Here is a 15,928-nt window from a genome sequence, read left to right as displayed (position 1 = left end):
ATCACACAATATGCAGTAAAATGCCAGGGGTTATGTCTGACTGGAAACTAACGTTACACGAATTAATTGCCACTTTTCGCGGTTTCTCAGAAGAGGAGCAAACTGGGCGCTTAAAAGCAGGTGTAAATCATTTTAGCAGTACTTCAGTGGCTGGGTATTACCAGCTTCCTATAGATAAGTACTTTGAAAGTGATGAAGAGTGAGCTCTTGGCGGAACACTTGTAAATGCTGCTCAACCTGAAGGGAAAATCTGCACCCGCTGCACCCAACACATCGTTGACTCCACCCCACCCCTGCCGGCCTTTCAGAGCTACCAGCCCGCCATGTTATCCCAGTGGCTAGCTCTTTCTTACATCAGGGTGGCAACATGCCGTGTGTCACCCGACTAAAATTTTAGATACGACTAAGTTGTGACTAATCCAATGTACATTTGTATGGAACTTGCAGTTCTGTACTTACTATGGGAACAATTAAACTGCAAGTCCCAGCATTCACCGGGCTGTTGGTTTAAAATGCAAATATGGTGGCCATTTGAAGACTTATTCCAGTTGACTTCTTAAAGTTTTTGCCCGCGTTGAGCTGTCAGTGAAGGACTCTGCCCCAGCCCTACCAGACTTACAGGAGCAGCAGCCTACTGTGGAACTAAGGACTTGTGACAGGGCTCCGCTAAGAGCTTAGCAGGGTGTTTGGCTGCAAAACAGCAGCTCCTAGGGGCTTCTTTGCGGCGCTACTAATCTGCTGCTAAAAAGAATATGAATATGTAACCTAAATGGGCAGACATCCCCTGGCATCTTTTCACGAACAGGGCACAGAAGAAGGCAGACATTTCAGGCAGGGTACACACCTGCCATACTTTAATAAGGTTCAATTTAATCAGGCTCAAGCACACCATGACTTCTTTTTCTCAGGTACCTGTTCACAGCCTGGGCCCTGCCAGGGAAGGGCCAGAAAGATCGGCAAACCTGGACTTCAAGAGACTTTCATTGCATGTATGAGGTAACTAGTGCTGAGAGTATTGGATGTCCTGTGAGTGCGCTGCCTGCTTTCCCTATTTTGCCAAACTCTGAAGCTTGAAAAGTAGATGCACGTAGACGCAGGCTTGACATGCGGCCACATTTGCACCAGACCTGCAGATGAATTTAACTGGTCTGCTGTTAAATCTCAGTTACCAGTTTAATGGTATCCACTACAGAATAATTGCTCATTTTACAATAGCTGATATGATAGCTCAGTGGGTTGAGCGCTCGCTGCTGTGATGTGTGTGTGATCTGCAGGTTGCAGGTTTGAATCCGTGCAAGGCCATCTCAGCCTTTCATTCTTCTGAGGTCGATAAATGAGTACCAACACAGGTTGGGTGATATTGTGTGCATATTTGTTCTATAAAAAAAGAGCTTAAGCGTAAGTGACATACAATAACATTATCATAAAAAAAGAGCTTAAGCGTAAGTGACATACAATAACATTATCATTTGGCCTTGGACGTCTTCTTGGATTCACAGTAATTTGACAATATGGATCTAAACACACAGATATTAATGATACATATGGTGATCCATTCTTGTATGAAATACATATCACATTAGTGAAATCATAACCATATTTGTCTACTTTTGATGCCATTTCCTGTTTTGTGAAGGGGTGAAAGGTCCTGTTTCATTAATGGCACTGAGTGTAGAAACATCCATGTTTGCGCAGTGAGAAGCGTGGTAGGCGATTCACGGATGATGGTTTGAGGGCCACGTTTTTTGAGGTGTGGGGTGGGTCACTTTTTTTGAGCCGCAGGGTGGCCCACTTTTTTGAAGCGAGGGATGGGCCACTTTTTTTTGGGTGTCCGGGACTATTTCCTGTCCCAGTCCGACCCTGCACCTGGGCTGAGACAGCACAACTTCTGTCGTCATACCCCCACCTTGAATCTCCATACGGATCCACCCCCCTTACACTGCCCCTGAAACCCATTAACCCAATTCCCAGGGTGTTCAATCTGCCCTTCTGGGGGTGCCTCACCCGAGTCACGCCACCTCAGCTCGTGCAGCGACCCCGCCCATTACATTCAGAGCCCCCTAGACTGCCCTCCGCACGCGGTGTGCAGTGCAAGGCCTCTGGGCCTATCGCCCCCTCCCGACACCGGAAGTATTCACCCAGAGATCTGAGCTCGCAGTCACAATGTGGCAGTGCCCTGCCATGCCTGCTCCCACATCAGTAGCACAGACTCCTACCCTCCTTCCTTCGGAGTCTGTGCTCCGAGCCTGGAAGCACGGGGCGGTCTGATAAACGCCCTGTCCCCACCCCAGAGGGTGAACAGATTAAAAAAGTAAAACAAACGGGACTGGGCAACTAACATAAAAGTAGGACTAACTCTTGAAAGTGGGTGTCAAAGCACTGCACTTCAGTTGGGTTTGGAGGAGAAGAGGGTTTAAGAAAGTGTTACTGTTCAAAGAAACACATAATCGGGAACATAATCTTGAAAAAGGGGGAGAGAACACCAAATACTGGGACAGTCCCAGTAAAACCGGGACGTCTGGTCACCCTAACGCCACCTGACCAGCCCCACCCCCACCTACAATGTGCGGTGTCTTCTATAAGATTTCAGAAGAGTTGTTGCGAGTGCATTTACATCTCCCATAAAGTGACTCGATTCGTGTTAAGTGTGTCGCTCTTGCTCCATCCAACGCCCTGGGATTAAGTCAGATTCAACCACCATTTACAGCCCAGCACACTTAATCCCCTCAACCAACTGAAGGCTGGAAATAGGTTTCCGCGGGAAAATCGGGCCCAAAGCACGGCAGCATCTTGCACCCACTGCCTCCAAACCCCGCTGCCTCCCAACTCCACTGCCTCCTGCACCCACCGCCCAGAGTCCTCTGCCTCCTGCACCCACTGCCTCAACACTCCACTGCCTCCAGCACCCACTGCCTCCAAACTCCACTGCCTGCTGCACCCACTGCCCGGAGTCCTCTGCCTCCTGCACCCACTGCCGTCAAACTCCGCTGCCTCCCAACTCCACTGCCTCCTGCACCCACCGCCCAGAGTCCTCTGTCTCCTGCACCCACTGCCTCAACACTCCACTGCCTCCACACCCCGCTGCCTGCTGCCAGGGCCGGCCTTAAGGGCAGCAGCGCCCTGGACGAACTGGCGCCGCGCCCCCCTGCCCACTGGGCCCCCCTGGTTAACAGGGGGCGGAGCCGGCGAGGAGGTTAAATAGGTGCCGTTAGCACCCCATTGTCAATGAAGGAGCCCGCCATCGCGGGTTCATTCAATGACAATGTGGCGCCTGCCACACCTTCTGCCACCACGCCAGCTCGGGGGAGCTCTTGAAAGACTCCCCCGAGCTTGCGTAATGGGGGGCTAATGGCGCCTTTTCTTGTGAAAAGTGTCCACGGCAGAGGGGCGCATTTAAATGCACCCACCGCCGCGGGCACCTTTTACAGTAAAAGGCCGCCTGCTGCGCCTTGTCCCACAACGCAACGCCAGCTCTGAGGAGCCCTTGAAAGACTCCCCCGAGCTGGCGTGATAGGGGCAAAAGGCGCCCTGGGGGGCGTGGCGCCCCGGGCGGTCGCCCGTCTCGCCCACCCTAAGGCCGGCTCTAGCTGCTGCACCCACTGCCTCCAAACTCCGCTGCCTCCCAACTCCACTGCCTCCTGCACCCACCGCCCGGAGCCCTCTGCCTCCTGCACCCACCGCCCGGAGCCCTCTGCCTCCTGCACCCACCGCCCGGAGCCCTCTGCCTCCTGCACCCACTGCCTCCCAACTCCACTTCCTCCTGCACCCACTGCCCTGGAGTCCTCTGCCTCCTGCACCCACTGCCGTCAAACTCCACTGCCTCCTGCACCCACTGCCCCCGAGTCCTCTGCCTCCTGCACCCACTGCCGTCAAACTCCACTGTCTCCTGCACCCACTGCCTCCACACTTCACTGCCTCCTGCACCCACTGCCCTGGAGTCCTATGCCTCCTGCACCCACTGCCCCCAAACTCCGCTGCCTCCCAACTCCACTGTCTCCTGCACCCACCGCCCAGAGTCCTCTGCCTCCTGCACCCACTGCCTCCAAACTCCACTGCCTCCTGCACCCACTACCTCCCAACTCCAGTGCCTCCTGCACCCACTGCCCCCAAGTCCCCTGCCTGCTGCACCCACTGCCTCCAAACTCCACTGCCTCCTGCACCCACTGCCTTCAAACCCCACTGCCTCCTGCATCCCCTGCGTCCATACTCCACTACCATCATAATCCATTGACTCCAGCATCCCCTACTCGGAATCCACTGCCTCCATACCCCACTTCCTCCATATTCCACTGCCTCTAGATGCCACTGTCTTCTGCATCCAATTTCCCAGAGTCCTCTGCTTCCTGTAACCATTGCCTCCTGCACCAACTGTCCCACACTCCACTGCCTCCACACTCCACTGCCTTCACCCTCCACTGCATCCTGCATCCACTGCCTCATGTCTCCACTGCCTCCTCCATACTCCACTGCCTCCAGACTCCATTGTCCCAGAATCAATTGTCCCCATACTCCACTGTACACTGCCTCCTGCACCCACTGCCCCAGACTTCTCTGCTTCCTGCAACCAGAACCTCCTTCATCCACTGCCCTAGAATCCACTGCCTCCTGCACCCCCTGCTTCCATACTCCAATGCCTCCTGCATCCCCTGCTTCCATACTCCACTACCTTCATACACCACTGACTCCAACTCCCCTACTCGGAATCCACTGCCTCCATACCCCACTTCCTCCATATTCCACTGCCTCTAGATGCCACTGTCTTCTGCATCCAATGTCCCGGAGTCCTCTGCTTCCTGCAACCATTGCCTCCTGCACCAAATGCCCCAAAATCCATTGCCTCCACACTCCACTGCCTTGATCCTCCACTGCATCCTGCACCCACTGCCTTCACAATCCACTGCCTACTTACTCCATTGCCTCCTGAACCCACCGCCCCAGAGTCCTCTGCCTCCAGCACCAACTTCCCCAGAATCCACTTCCTCCACACTCCACTGCCCCATCCTCCACTGCATCCTGCATCCATTGTCTCCATGCTCCACTGCCCCCTGCATCTCCTGCCTCCATACTCCACTACTTTCCTACTCCACTGACCCCAGCATCCTCTGCCCCAGAACCCACTGCCTCCATATTCCACTTCCTCTAGAGGCCACTGTCTTCTACATCCACTGTCACAGAGCCCTCTGCCTCCTGCAACCACTGCCTCCAAACTCCATTGCCTCCTGCACCCACTGCTACCACACTCCACTACCTTCATACTCCACTGACTCCAGCATCCCCTACCCCAGAATCCACTGCCTCCATACTCCACTTCTTCCGCATCCCACGGCCTCCAGACACGCTGGCTTCTGCAGCCAATGTCCCAGAGTCCTCTGCTTCCTGCAACCATTGCCTCCTGCCCCAGCATCAGCTGCCTCCACACTCCTCTACCTCCAAGCTCTGCTGCCTCCTGCATCCACAGCATTCACACTCCATTGCCTCATGTCTCCACTGCCTCCTCCACACTCCACTGCATCCATGTCTCCACTGCCTCCATTTCTTCACTGCCTCCATGCAGAGGCGTTGCTAGGGGGGGATGAGGGGGCTATAGCCCCTGGTCTTTTGGTTGTAGCCCCAGATAGAAGCTCAGGGGATACAACTCAAAGGCTAGCTAGCCCCGAGTCCCGACAGTCCCGGAATTAGTATAGCCCCAGACCTTTCCCAAACCTAGCAACACCCCTGCCTCCATGACTCCACTGTCTCCTGCATCCAATGCCTATATACTCCACTGCCTCCTGCATCCAATGCCTCCATGACTCGACTGCCTCCTGCATCCACTGCCTCCTGCATCCAATGCCTCCTGCATCCAATGCCTCAATGACTCCACTCCCTCCAGACTCCACTGCCTCCATGACTGCACTGCCTCCAGACTCCACTGCCTCCTGCATCCAATGCCTCCATACTCCACTGCCTTCATACTCCACTGCCTCCATTATATTATGGCAGTTATTAGTAAATGACAACGTTTTGCCATGTAGCTACTTTCTGGCTGAAGTTGACAGAAGAAATAAAGGGGAATTTCAAAGGGGAGTTGCAATATTTCGGTTCTAGACTCCTGAACCAATCCTTAGACAGGGGATGTGCTGGGTGTTGAAGCGGAATGTGCAGGACCAACCAAAGGCGCACAAATTCTTGCAGGGCTGTGACGAATCAACTTCCAGGTCACCAATGGTCCAGGAATGAATATTGGTTTCTAAATCATCAGTCAGCCCCACACCTCTAGTACTCCAGAAGCGATACGTACAGATTGGAACAAAAGTCAATTATAAACCTCCTTGTCCAATTGTGGTAACGTGGACAGAACGGCAGGCTTATCTCTGCAAGGTCGTGTATTGTTGGTTAGTTGCAACACAGCAAAAATACAATTATTACCCAATGATAAAAGGGACTGTCCAGTCAGGGTTGTACTCACATCAACTTTATTATTATTACAACAGGCAGTTCTAGCACACTTTAAAATACAACCCACCCTGTAAAGGAACACAGAGGACAGACAGTTTCATGAAGGAAAGTGATGTCCTATGGATACTGACAGGAAGGTAATCGGTAAAGTAATCAGTCTTAACTGTTCAAGGGTATTTGGTTTCAGCACCAAGGGGCCAGTGGTCGTAAATGTCACTAGGGGCCTTTGGCGAAAGACCAGAACTACAGTGTTCCTGGTGGTTCAGATGTTTTGCAGCTTCTGCACCAGACTTCAAGACAGGAGACAGATGTGGGTATCGGGCAGCAGGCAGTTTGGCAAGTAAGGCTGGATGGACGGTTGCAGGCTGGCCTACAAGGTGGCTCAGGGTCAAGAATCGCTCTCTCTCTGCTGGATGGCAGATCTGGAATGCTGGTCGAGGCATCTCAGACTAGCCTCTGGGCTAGCCCAGTGGCTGTGGAATGCTCTAGGCTCTATCACTCCTGGGGACAACATCTTGGAAACCTCCCCCTTGGTGGTGTCTCTGACATTATCAGACATCCAGTGAATCCTACTCTTCACCGGCTTATTGTCTCCAATGTCCACATCCTGGGTGAACCAATCTGAGCGATCGGGTGTCAGTGAAAACAGACCGACAAACTGTCCCAGTAAACAGTGACAGTCTGTCAGTTGCTGTTCTAAAAGGCCAGTTGCAAGGTTAACACCTTCACTGACCCATCTGTGGCTTAGTGTGCAAGAGGTTTGGGAGGCGAACAGTCTCCTCAGTCTCTCTGTCAGTCACTAAAGCCATGACCAAATCATCCGGCTATAATGGGGTTTAGGTCCTTTAATGTCAATGAGATAATTCACCTCACTGACCTTTTCCAGCAAACAGCATGACCCAGTCCACTTGTCCTGAAGGGCACTGGGGTTGACATATCCTGCCCCATGATTAATTTTGAATTTTGAGGTGAATTTTAATAAAAAAATCACCCCTTAAAGTTCTGCCAGATGGGGAATTAATCATATATATTTTTTTGGTTACATAGGCCAAGGATCTACACAGTTTTGCCCCCAACCCATTACAATGGGAAAGGATTCAAGGCGAGCGGCTGTGGCCCTTCCGGAGAAGGCCCGCAGGAAAAGGCCCTGTTCTGCGCCTTACCGCCAGAAGTCCACATTCTACGGAGAGGGCAGGAGCCCTGCTCTGCATCTGCAGCTGCACCGCATCACGAAGGAGGAAAACAGCTGATCGCTGTTACGGCACTGCGGCAGCCTCCCCCTCGGGACGAGGTGAGCTGAGCACGCAGCTATGAGGCACAATTTGTCTGCCTAGCACCTTTTGGCATGCCCCCCTCGACACCGTCGCTACCAGCCACACGAAACATCCCTCGTGGTCTCCCAGCCCTTTGTTCGTATCTGCCTGTTCTTAAAATGGCGCACGCTCCAACCAGGCACTGAACGTTGCCTAGCAACCAGGTGCATTTCCCCAGCACCAATCCACCGGCAGATGGAAGACGCCGGCTGCGGCCATTCCGGAGAAGGCCCGCAGGAAAAGGCCCTGTTCTGCGCCTGTTGGCGCACTGGTCGAGGACTGAGTCCATACTCCTTAACTCTCCTTTATACTCCTTATCTGCCTGCCCTTGGGAAGGTAACATCCCTCTCGGAAGCAGAGCTCCCCGGACCACTGCAGGAGCAGCAAGCCACTGTGATGCCCCCCATACGCTGCCATAAGCATCCTGAAGATTGCAGTTGCAATACCAAGGTAACGCCCCTCTGATCTCCGCTCAGCCACTAACTTTACCTTCCGGGCTCCAACATCTAAGTATTCAGACTATTGCCTGCTACATAGCGCCTGCTACTGTAAGCCCACCACTATGCCCTGCACACGCTCGCACGCTGATCACCCTCACTGTGAGCATGTACGATAACTGCATGAATAGCACTGCTGCCTATGCCTAGCCATTGCTGCCTATACTGAGCCATTTTGTGTTGCCTCTACTTAGTCACTGTTGCCTATGCCTAGCCACTGCTGCCTATGCCTAGCCATTGCTGCCTATACTGAGCAATTTCGCGCTGCCTCTACTTAGCCACTGTTGCCCATGCCCAGCCACTGTTGCCTATGCCTAGCCATTGCTGCCTATACTGAGCCATTTTGTGTTGCCTCTACTTAGTCACTGTTGCATATGCCTGGCCACTGCTGCCTATGCCTAGCCATTGCTGCCTATACTGAGCAATTTCGCGCTGCCTCTACTTAGCCACTGTTGCCTATGCCTAGCCATTGCTGCCTATACTGAGCCATTTGTGTTGCCTCTACTTAGCCACTGTTGCCCATGCCCAGCCTCTGTTGCCTATGCCTAGCCATTGCTGCCTATACTGAGCCATTTCGTGTTGCCTCTACCAGCCTGCCTATGATAGTTACATTTAGCCTGTCCTGAAAGCTGTATTTTAAAAGTTGAATTTAGCCTACCTAAGATAACTGCATTCAGCTTGCCTATGATAGTTGCATTTAGCCTGCCCATGATAGTTACATTTATTTTTAGTCATTTGCTACTATCTCAAATTTAGGTGTTCCATCTAAGTCAATTGCCCCATTGCTTTGAGCCACCTTGTACATATGTGCTGCCTATTGCTTCTGAGTGAAATGTACTGCCCATTGTATTTTAGTCAATTGCCACCTTCTCAAACCTAGATGCCACCTACTATACATGAGTTATCTGTCTTATTCGCACATGCTCTAACCTTGATTAGGCTGGAATACACAGCTTTATTTTAGATCGAACTGCCACCCTTCCACGGTGACGCCACAAGATGAAAACCCTACAAGCCACATTCGCCCTTCTCACACTAACAACATTCCTAGTATACATACTTAGACTCACTCCCACCATTGAATACACTACCTTTCAACGCTCAGCCCACTCCCCTGCCATGACACAGACTCAACCCCAACCATTGATGAGTCGTAATGACCAAACTGAAGAACCTCAACAATATAGGCCCTTCGAATCTAAACCATGCAACACCATATCTAGAAACGCTAGACTCCGAGCCAGACTTGCAAAACTATATGAACCACGCGCCAGAACGCTGACCGCATCTAACCGTAGCAAACCCACACCTAATAGGGGTATAGAAAGACCACACAGCCTAAACCTGAACACACAGAATGCACGTATGCACACCTCTGTCACGACCCAAGAAAAGATATGCACATCCCTATCCACCAGCCCACACCTAAAAGGTGCACTAATCAATGCTAGGTCCTTGATTGCTCATGCCACCGAGATTGCTGATCTTATCCAGACCGAAAACCTTGACTTCCTGGCCATCACGGAATCCTGGCTACATGCCGCCGCAGGACCAGCCGTCATGTTAGCAATCCCCAACGGCTACACCATCCTAAGAGCAGACAGAGGAGAAGCCCGTGGAGGTGGCATAGCCCTTATTGTTAAATCCAACTTATCCACCAGGCTAGCTCCCTCGAATGACACTAAAGCATGGGAAAGCCTAACAGCTAAACTAGTTATTAACAATTCCCAAACCCTCACCATCCACCTTATTTATAGACCTCCAGGCCCTATTGGAGCCTTCGAGGAGGACATCTCTACCATTCTATCACATAACCTAAAACAATCATCACAAGTCATCCTGCCAGGGGATCTTAACCTAGGCTTCAATGACCAAAACGACCCACAGGCAAGCAGAGTGGCTAACCTACTCTCTGAACTAGGCTTCTCACAAAAAGTACTTCACCCAACCCACAACAAGGGTAGAATACTTGATTGGGTGGCAGACCATAACTGCAATGCCTCCATCCTATCGATCTCCCCACTAATTTGGACAGACCCCTACCTTATAACATTTGCTCTAGAAACGGTCAGACCTTCTTCTACCTCAGTCCAGCCAGCACCATCCATCCCGACCAGAAAAAAGAAAAACATCACCCCAGATAACCTACTCCCGCTCATCCTCCCCACACTTAACTCACTACTAGATAACCTGGACCCTGAAACTTTAGTGAACGAGTACAACAAAGTTATGTCCTCTGCCTTGGCCATAATTGCACCACTCAAAGTGAGACACTGCAAACCCAAAGCCCACCTCAATTCCTGGTACACCCCCCATCTAAAAACTCTTCGTACCAAAAAAAGACAATGCGAGGTCGCATGGAAACTACAACCATCGGAAGAAAATAAGAGCACCTTGAGAGACATATCTACCCTCTACAAAAAGAAATACTGTCAGCTAAACAGGAAACTTACAACACCAGGATAGCCCAAGCCAACTCTAGCATGAAGGAACTCTTCATTATCCTAAAGGAAATAGAATCCCCCATCCCAGTGCCTGACAACTGTGTCAAAGATAAAACATGGTGCACCAACATTCAGCAAGCCCTAGCTAACAAAGTGACAACTCTCCAATCTAAAATTGCCACGAAAAAATCCTCGCTCAGTCTCGATACTAAACCCAAAACAGCTATCACCCCTCCTAAAAATAACATCAACAATCCTCGCTTCAAGTTCTCTAAAGTATCTATTATTGAGACAGAAAAAGTCATACTGTCACTCAAACCATCTAACTGCCAGGGGGATCAATGTCCAGTCCAACTAATAAAGGACGCAGCTAGAGATCTGGCTCACTTTATCTCAAAACTTATTAACGCCTCATTCGCAACAGGGTCCATACCTAGTAACCTAAAAGAATCTTGGGTACTCCCATTGCTTAAAAAACAGATGGTAAACCCTGCCATACCCACGAACTACCGCCCAATCACTACTGTGCCATTCCTTTTAAAAATCATAGATAAAGTGGTGTACTCACAAATACAGAAACACCTTGAAACCAACAATTTACTAGGAGTACGACAGTCTGGCTTCCGTCCCCAGCATGGGACAGAAACTGCCCTCTTAGACCTAAAGGCGCAAATTGATGAGCTAAGGGATCAAGGCAAACCAGCCTTACTCCTCCTCCTGGACCTATCAGCTGCATTTGACCTTTTTGACCACAAGGTCCTTTGTAGGCACTCGGATATAGCCGCGCACTTCTCAGAAGAAGCCACAAATTGGATCCAATCCTTCCTCAATAACAGGACCATGAGAGTCTTCTCCACCACTGCGACAGCAGACTCCATCCCCATCACATGTGGTGTGCCCCAGGGATCTTGTGTTTCTCCTACACTCTACAACATCTTCACTAAGCCCCTTTTCGATGATCTGGTCCTTCTTGGTATCACCTACACTAATTATGCAGATAATACTCAGATTCTCCTACCACTTACCGGTGATTACGACAAGGATTTGGCCTTGGTGAACAGAGTGTATCTCACCATACAGGCATGGATGGCCACTCACGGACTATGCCTGAATGATGACAAAACTGAAATCATCATCCTAGGCACACCTCCCACCCTCAAAACACTGGGCCCCAACTACTCCTCTTTTAATATTGACAACAACCAAATTACAACCGCCCACGCGGTAAAAACTCTGGGTTTCTACCTGGACTCCACCCTCTCTTTCAACAAGCAGGTCAATGCGATGGCTTCTGCAACCGCCTACACCTGTAAATTGATAAGAGCAGGCAAACCCTTCCTATCAAACAATAGCTGCATCACACTCGCGAGAGTGCTCGTGTTATCAAAGCTGGACTACTGCAATTCGCTCTATATCGGGGCTAATAAGGAAGTTATCAAAAGAATTCAAATCTTGCAGAACAACGCGCTTAGAGCAGCACTTAGTATTCCCAGGCGAGCCCACATCACCGAACTCAGAAGAGCCAATAACTGGCTTTCTACTCAGGAGAAAATCCAGCTAAAAGTAGCCTCACTTGTCTACAAATGCCTTAACAACGCCGCACTGCAGTACCTATCTGAGAGAGTCACGAGATTAAAACCAGCAAGACTCACCAGATCTGCTAACTCCAACAACATATCTATACCTAGAGTTAAATTGACTAAAGTTGGTGGCTGCAGCTTTCAGGTGAAAGCAGCTCAACTCTGGAACTCCCTTCCATCCACCCTGAAGACTGACCAACCCTACCTCACTTTCCAACACAACCACATAACGTGGATCAAAAATGCAGACACACAATAGATCATCCACTGCCTGGACTTATTCAATCCCTAGGAGTTTCTGATTAGGACTGTAAATACATTCTCCCTCATTTTCGCCTGTTGTATATTCCTGTATATTTTGTATATTATTACTTTATATGTTTCCTGTTTACTTTATTTGCCATGTGATCCTGTAACCAAGCTTTGAGTTGTCTTATAAAATGCGCCCGGTTACCCCTGGGTCTGTGCGCAAAATAAGTAATAAAAACAAACAAACAAGCAGAGACCCCTACCTTTTGGTTTTCACAGGGCTCAGTTCTACTTACATAGCAAGCCTCTGTTTAAGGTTCAGGAAAGCCAACTGCATCTCAGGACACTCTGGAAAGAATGGGCAGGGGTCTGGTCACTCCACTCTCAAAGATGGCCTCCCGCTCTCCACCAGAGGACCAGGTCAGCTTTGAGGCCTTCCTAGAAATAGACAGTTCCACCCAGATGCACTCTTAGCAATCTCCTCTGGTTTCTGCTTACATCTGTTAGATGGTAAGTTTTAGCAGCTTTCCTGATGGTCTGTCTGTTCCTGTCTTTCTCCTTTTTCTGTGTGTATGTCCTAGTGCAGTCCCCCTTATATAGCAGCGATGACACCACCAATTTTATAATCTTGGGGAAGTACCCTGCAGTAATCCCTGCCACTAGGATTGGGCAGTTAACCTTCTCTCCCCTCCAAAACCCAGCCTCAAAGGGTCTGTTTTAGGGGTCTGGAGCAACATATGGCATTTCCCATTTGTCATTATCCTTTGTTCTCCTTTCAACATTTTGGCAAAAACTAGTTATGTATCACAATGACATAATTTTGCTAGAAACTGCCATAATAAACATATTTTCTGATTCAGCTAATCATGGAGAATTAGATAAGCCAACCACCAAATCCATGCAATGTAGCATGGACATGTAGCAGCTTTCTGCCGTTTCCATAAAAAGCACAACATTTATGAATATGTAAGTAATTAAGCATATCCATAATTTCATTTTCCACCCGCTCACCAACTCTGACATTTGGAACATGTTCAGATCAGCCAGAAACCTATTTTCGAATGGATTATGTGGTCCAACGTATTCCACATCTTTGACATGTAATGTCCACAGCTGTGCTGCTTTAGAAATTTTTTGGCAGAGGGCGTTGTGCATCGATGGCATCGGGTCGATGTCCCTCGCAGGCCTCCATCAAGGGTGACCAAATTGGATGTTTTAAGTAGCAGGCACGACGCCTGTAGCCTCAGTTCCGTTTTTGCCGCAAACGTGTTTGCTTCGAGACCTCGGCGCGCCTTGGGTTATCTACTTTGATAATGTTTTCTTCTACTCCACCAACCCTGCGGTCTGGCTTCAAAAAGTGCAGAGACTGTAAGGCCAAAATGTCCATCACGGACACGCACCGTTTCTGCTTGTGGTGTCTGGGTGAGAGCCACGACACGGACAACTGCTCGAAGTGCCAGTCGTTGACTGCTAAAGCCTAGTGGGAGCGTAAGGGGCAATTGCATGTAGGCCAGGTAGTCAAACCCTGTTAATCCAAAAAGACTGCTGGTCTTTCCACTGATGACTGGAGGGGTGACTCTCCCCATCGGAAGGAGTCCAGGGGATCTCGGTTCTGGAGTGGTTCCCACCACTCGTCTTCCCCATCGAGACATTCCTGGAAGCAGTGTCAGCGTTTGCCTTCCCTGTTCTCGTCGGATGATGGCTAAGCGAGGAAAGTGGCTTGTCCCACTAAATCCTCTACTCCGGAGGAATGGGAAGCATTCAGGGAGAAAATGCTGGAGATTTTTCAATCTCAGGGCATTGTTTCGTCCGCGCCTTCGGTTGAAGCCGGCAGGGAACGGTCTTGGTCTGATGCTTGCGCGCCCCGAGGTCCCGTTCAGGCAAAGGCTCTGGTAGATCGCCAGGGATGTGCCAGATCCAGGTCGCAGTCTTCGTACCCAACAAAACCGTCAAAGTCTGGGAAGGTGTTGAGGAAAGCGTCGACACGGTCAGCGCTGTGTCCATCGAGTGCGGCTCTCGGGGCTTTGCACTCGGTCAGGCCCGCGGTGCCTTCGGCGCCCTTGTCGACGCTGAATGTCATGGCCAATGGGCAAGGGCCCAGGCCTCCCTCACCCTCAGGGTCCAAATGGACCCAGTCCTGGCATCTCTGGTCCCGGGCTCATAGAAAAGTGTGCTTTGCACACTCTGTGCCTAAGGCACGTGCAGCAGGGCCAGACATGGCCATAGAACATCATTGGGAGGCATGTGCAAGAATCCCCGGAGGGGTAAGGTGGAGCCACAAGGCGGGGCCAAAGGGAGGGGCCAGAGCCAGCCTATTTAAGGCCAGCCCAATCACATGCCCCCGCTTCACGTTATTCTGCTTTGCAGCGTGACCCTTACTGCTGTTCCTCAGCTCGCTTCCTGTTACTTCACCTCTGAAGATCATCTTACCTGAAGCCTGCAACTACATCGCAGAAGGCACAACTTACCTGAGATCAGCTGCTCCATCGCTGAAGGCGCATTTTACCTTATTCCAGCCTCTCCATCGCAGAAGGCGCACCTTACCTGAGTTCAGCCACTCCATCGCTGAAAGCGCATCTTACATTTATCCCAGCCTCTCCATCGCTGAAGGCACACTTTACCTGTTTCCAGCCACTCCATCGCTCTGCACACACCCGCCCTGCTTTCCATCGCCATCGGATTCGGGGCCTTTCCTCACCCGATCCGGATGTACAGCGACGCGGGAGCTCCTCTTCTTTTCATCAGCTTTGCGGTATCTTCATCCGGGGCCACAGATTAGCCTTCGAGCCTCCAGACTATGCTCCACGCCGCCAGACCGCTCCAGCAAGGGAAAAAGAACATAACAGGCTAGCAATCTCATAAAAAATGAACACTTGGCCGCTCCATACCTTAGTTTAGAACTCTATTATAACAGCCAACTTACCTGTTGCTTTGAGAGCTCCATCATCCTAGGGAATCCCTGGAACCACTCCACGATTCCGATCTACCATCTTCACACCTATTGTGAAGAGAAGAGACATTGCAAGAATTATTTTATTATTTTACAATCAAGGCAAAAGACTCTCTGCCAAAGACATTATAATAAATTAACAATAATCATAATAAGGACTTACCTTCCAAGTGGATTGGTCGCAACCAGTCTGGATCGCCACTTCCTCGGGCCAGTGAAGCATCTAGGTCCACTCTACGTGCCGCTGCTGAAGGAAGCAGGATGGAGAGCTCAGCATTACAAAACAACAGGTGAGCTTGCATGGGAAAACTCTTGCGCACTACATTTTGGCACAAAAGGGTCGAGGGAATTTGCGACATGCCTATGCCATTCTCATTGCCTCTCATCTTCTCCCAGGGACAAGACCAGCATCCAGAACAGCCTACACTGCAGCAGCTGGGGAAGATAGCCGACACAG

General features: G+C 50.5%; 1 protein-coding gene across 1 annotated transcript in view; it reads right to left on the bottom strand.

The window, feature by feature from the left end:
• LOC138453771 (serine/threonine-protein kinase SBK1-like) overlaps positions 1 to 15,465 on the bottom strand; it is a 47,005-nt gene extending 31,540 nt beyond the window's left edge. The window contains exon 1 of the mRNA XM_069606951.1: positions 15,445 to 15,465. Coding sequence (XP_069463052.1) covers positions 15,445 to 15,465 — 21 coding nt within the window. The remainder of the gene's footprint in view (positions 1 to 15,444) is intronic.
• Between the last annotated feature and the right edge of the window lie 463 nt (positions 15,466 to 15,928).

The sequence above is a fragment of the Ambystoma mexicanum genome, chromosome 1p (assembly GCF_040938575.1).
Source record: "Ambystoma mexicanum isolate Mex_15411 chromosome 1p, UKY_AmexF1_1, whole genome shotgun sequence".
NCBI classification, from domain to species: Eukaryota; Metazoa; Chordata; class Amphibia; order Caudata; family Ambystomatidae; genus Ambystoma; species Ambystoma mexicanum.
Note: the sequence above shows the minus strand (reverse complement) of the source record. Positions and strands in the feature narration are given on the sequence as shown.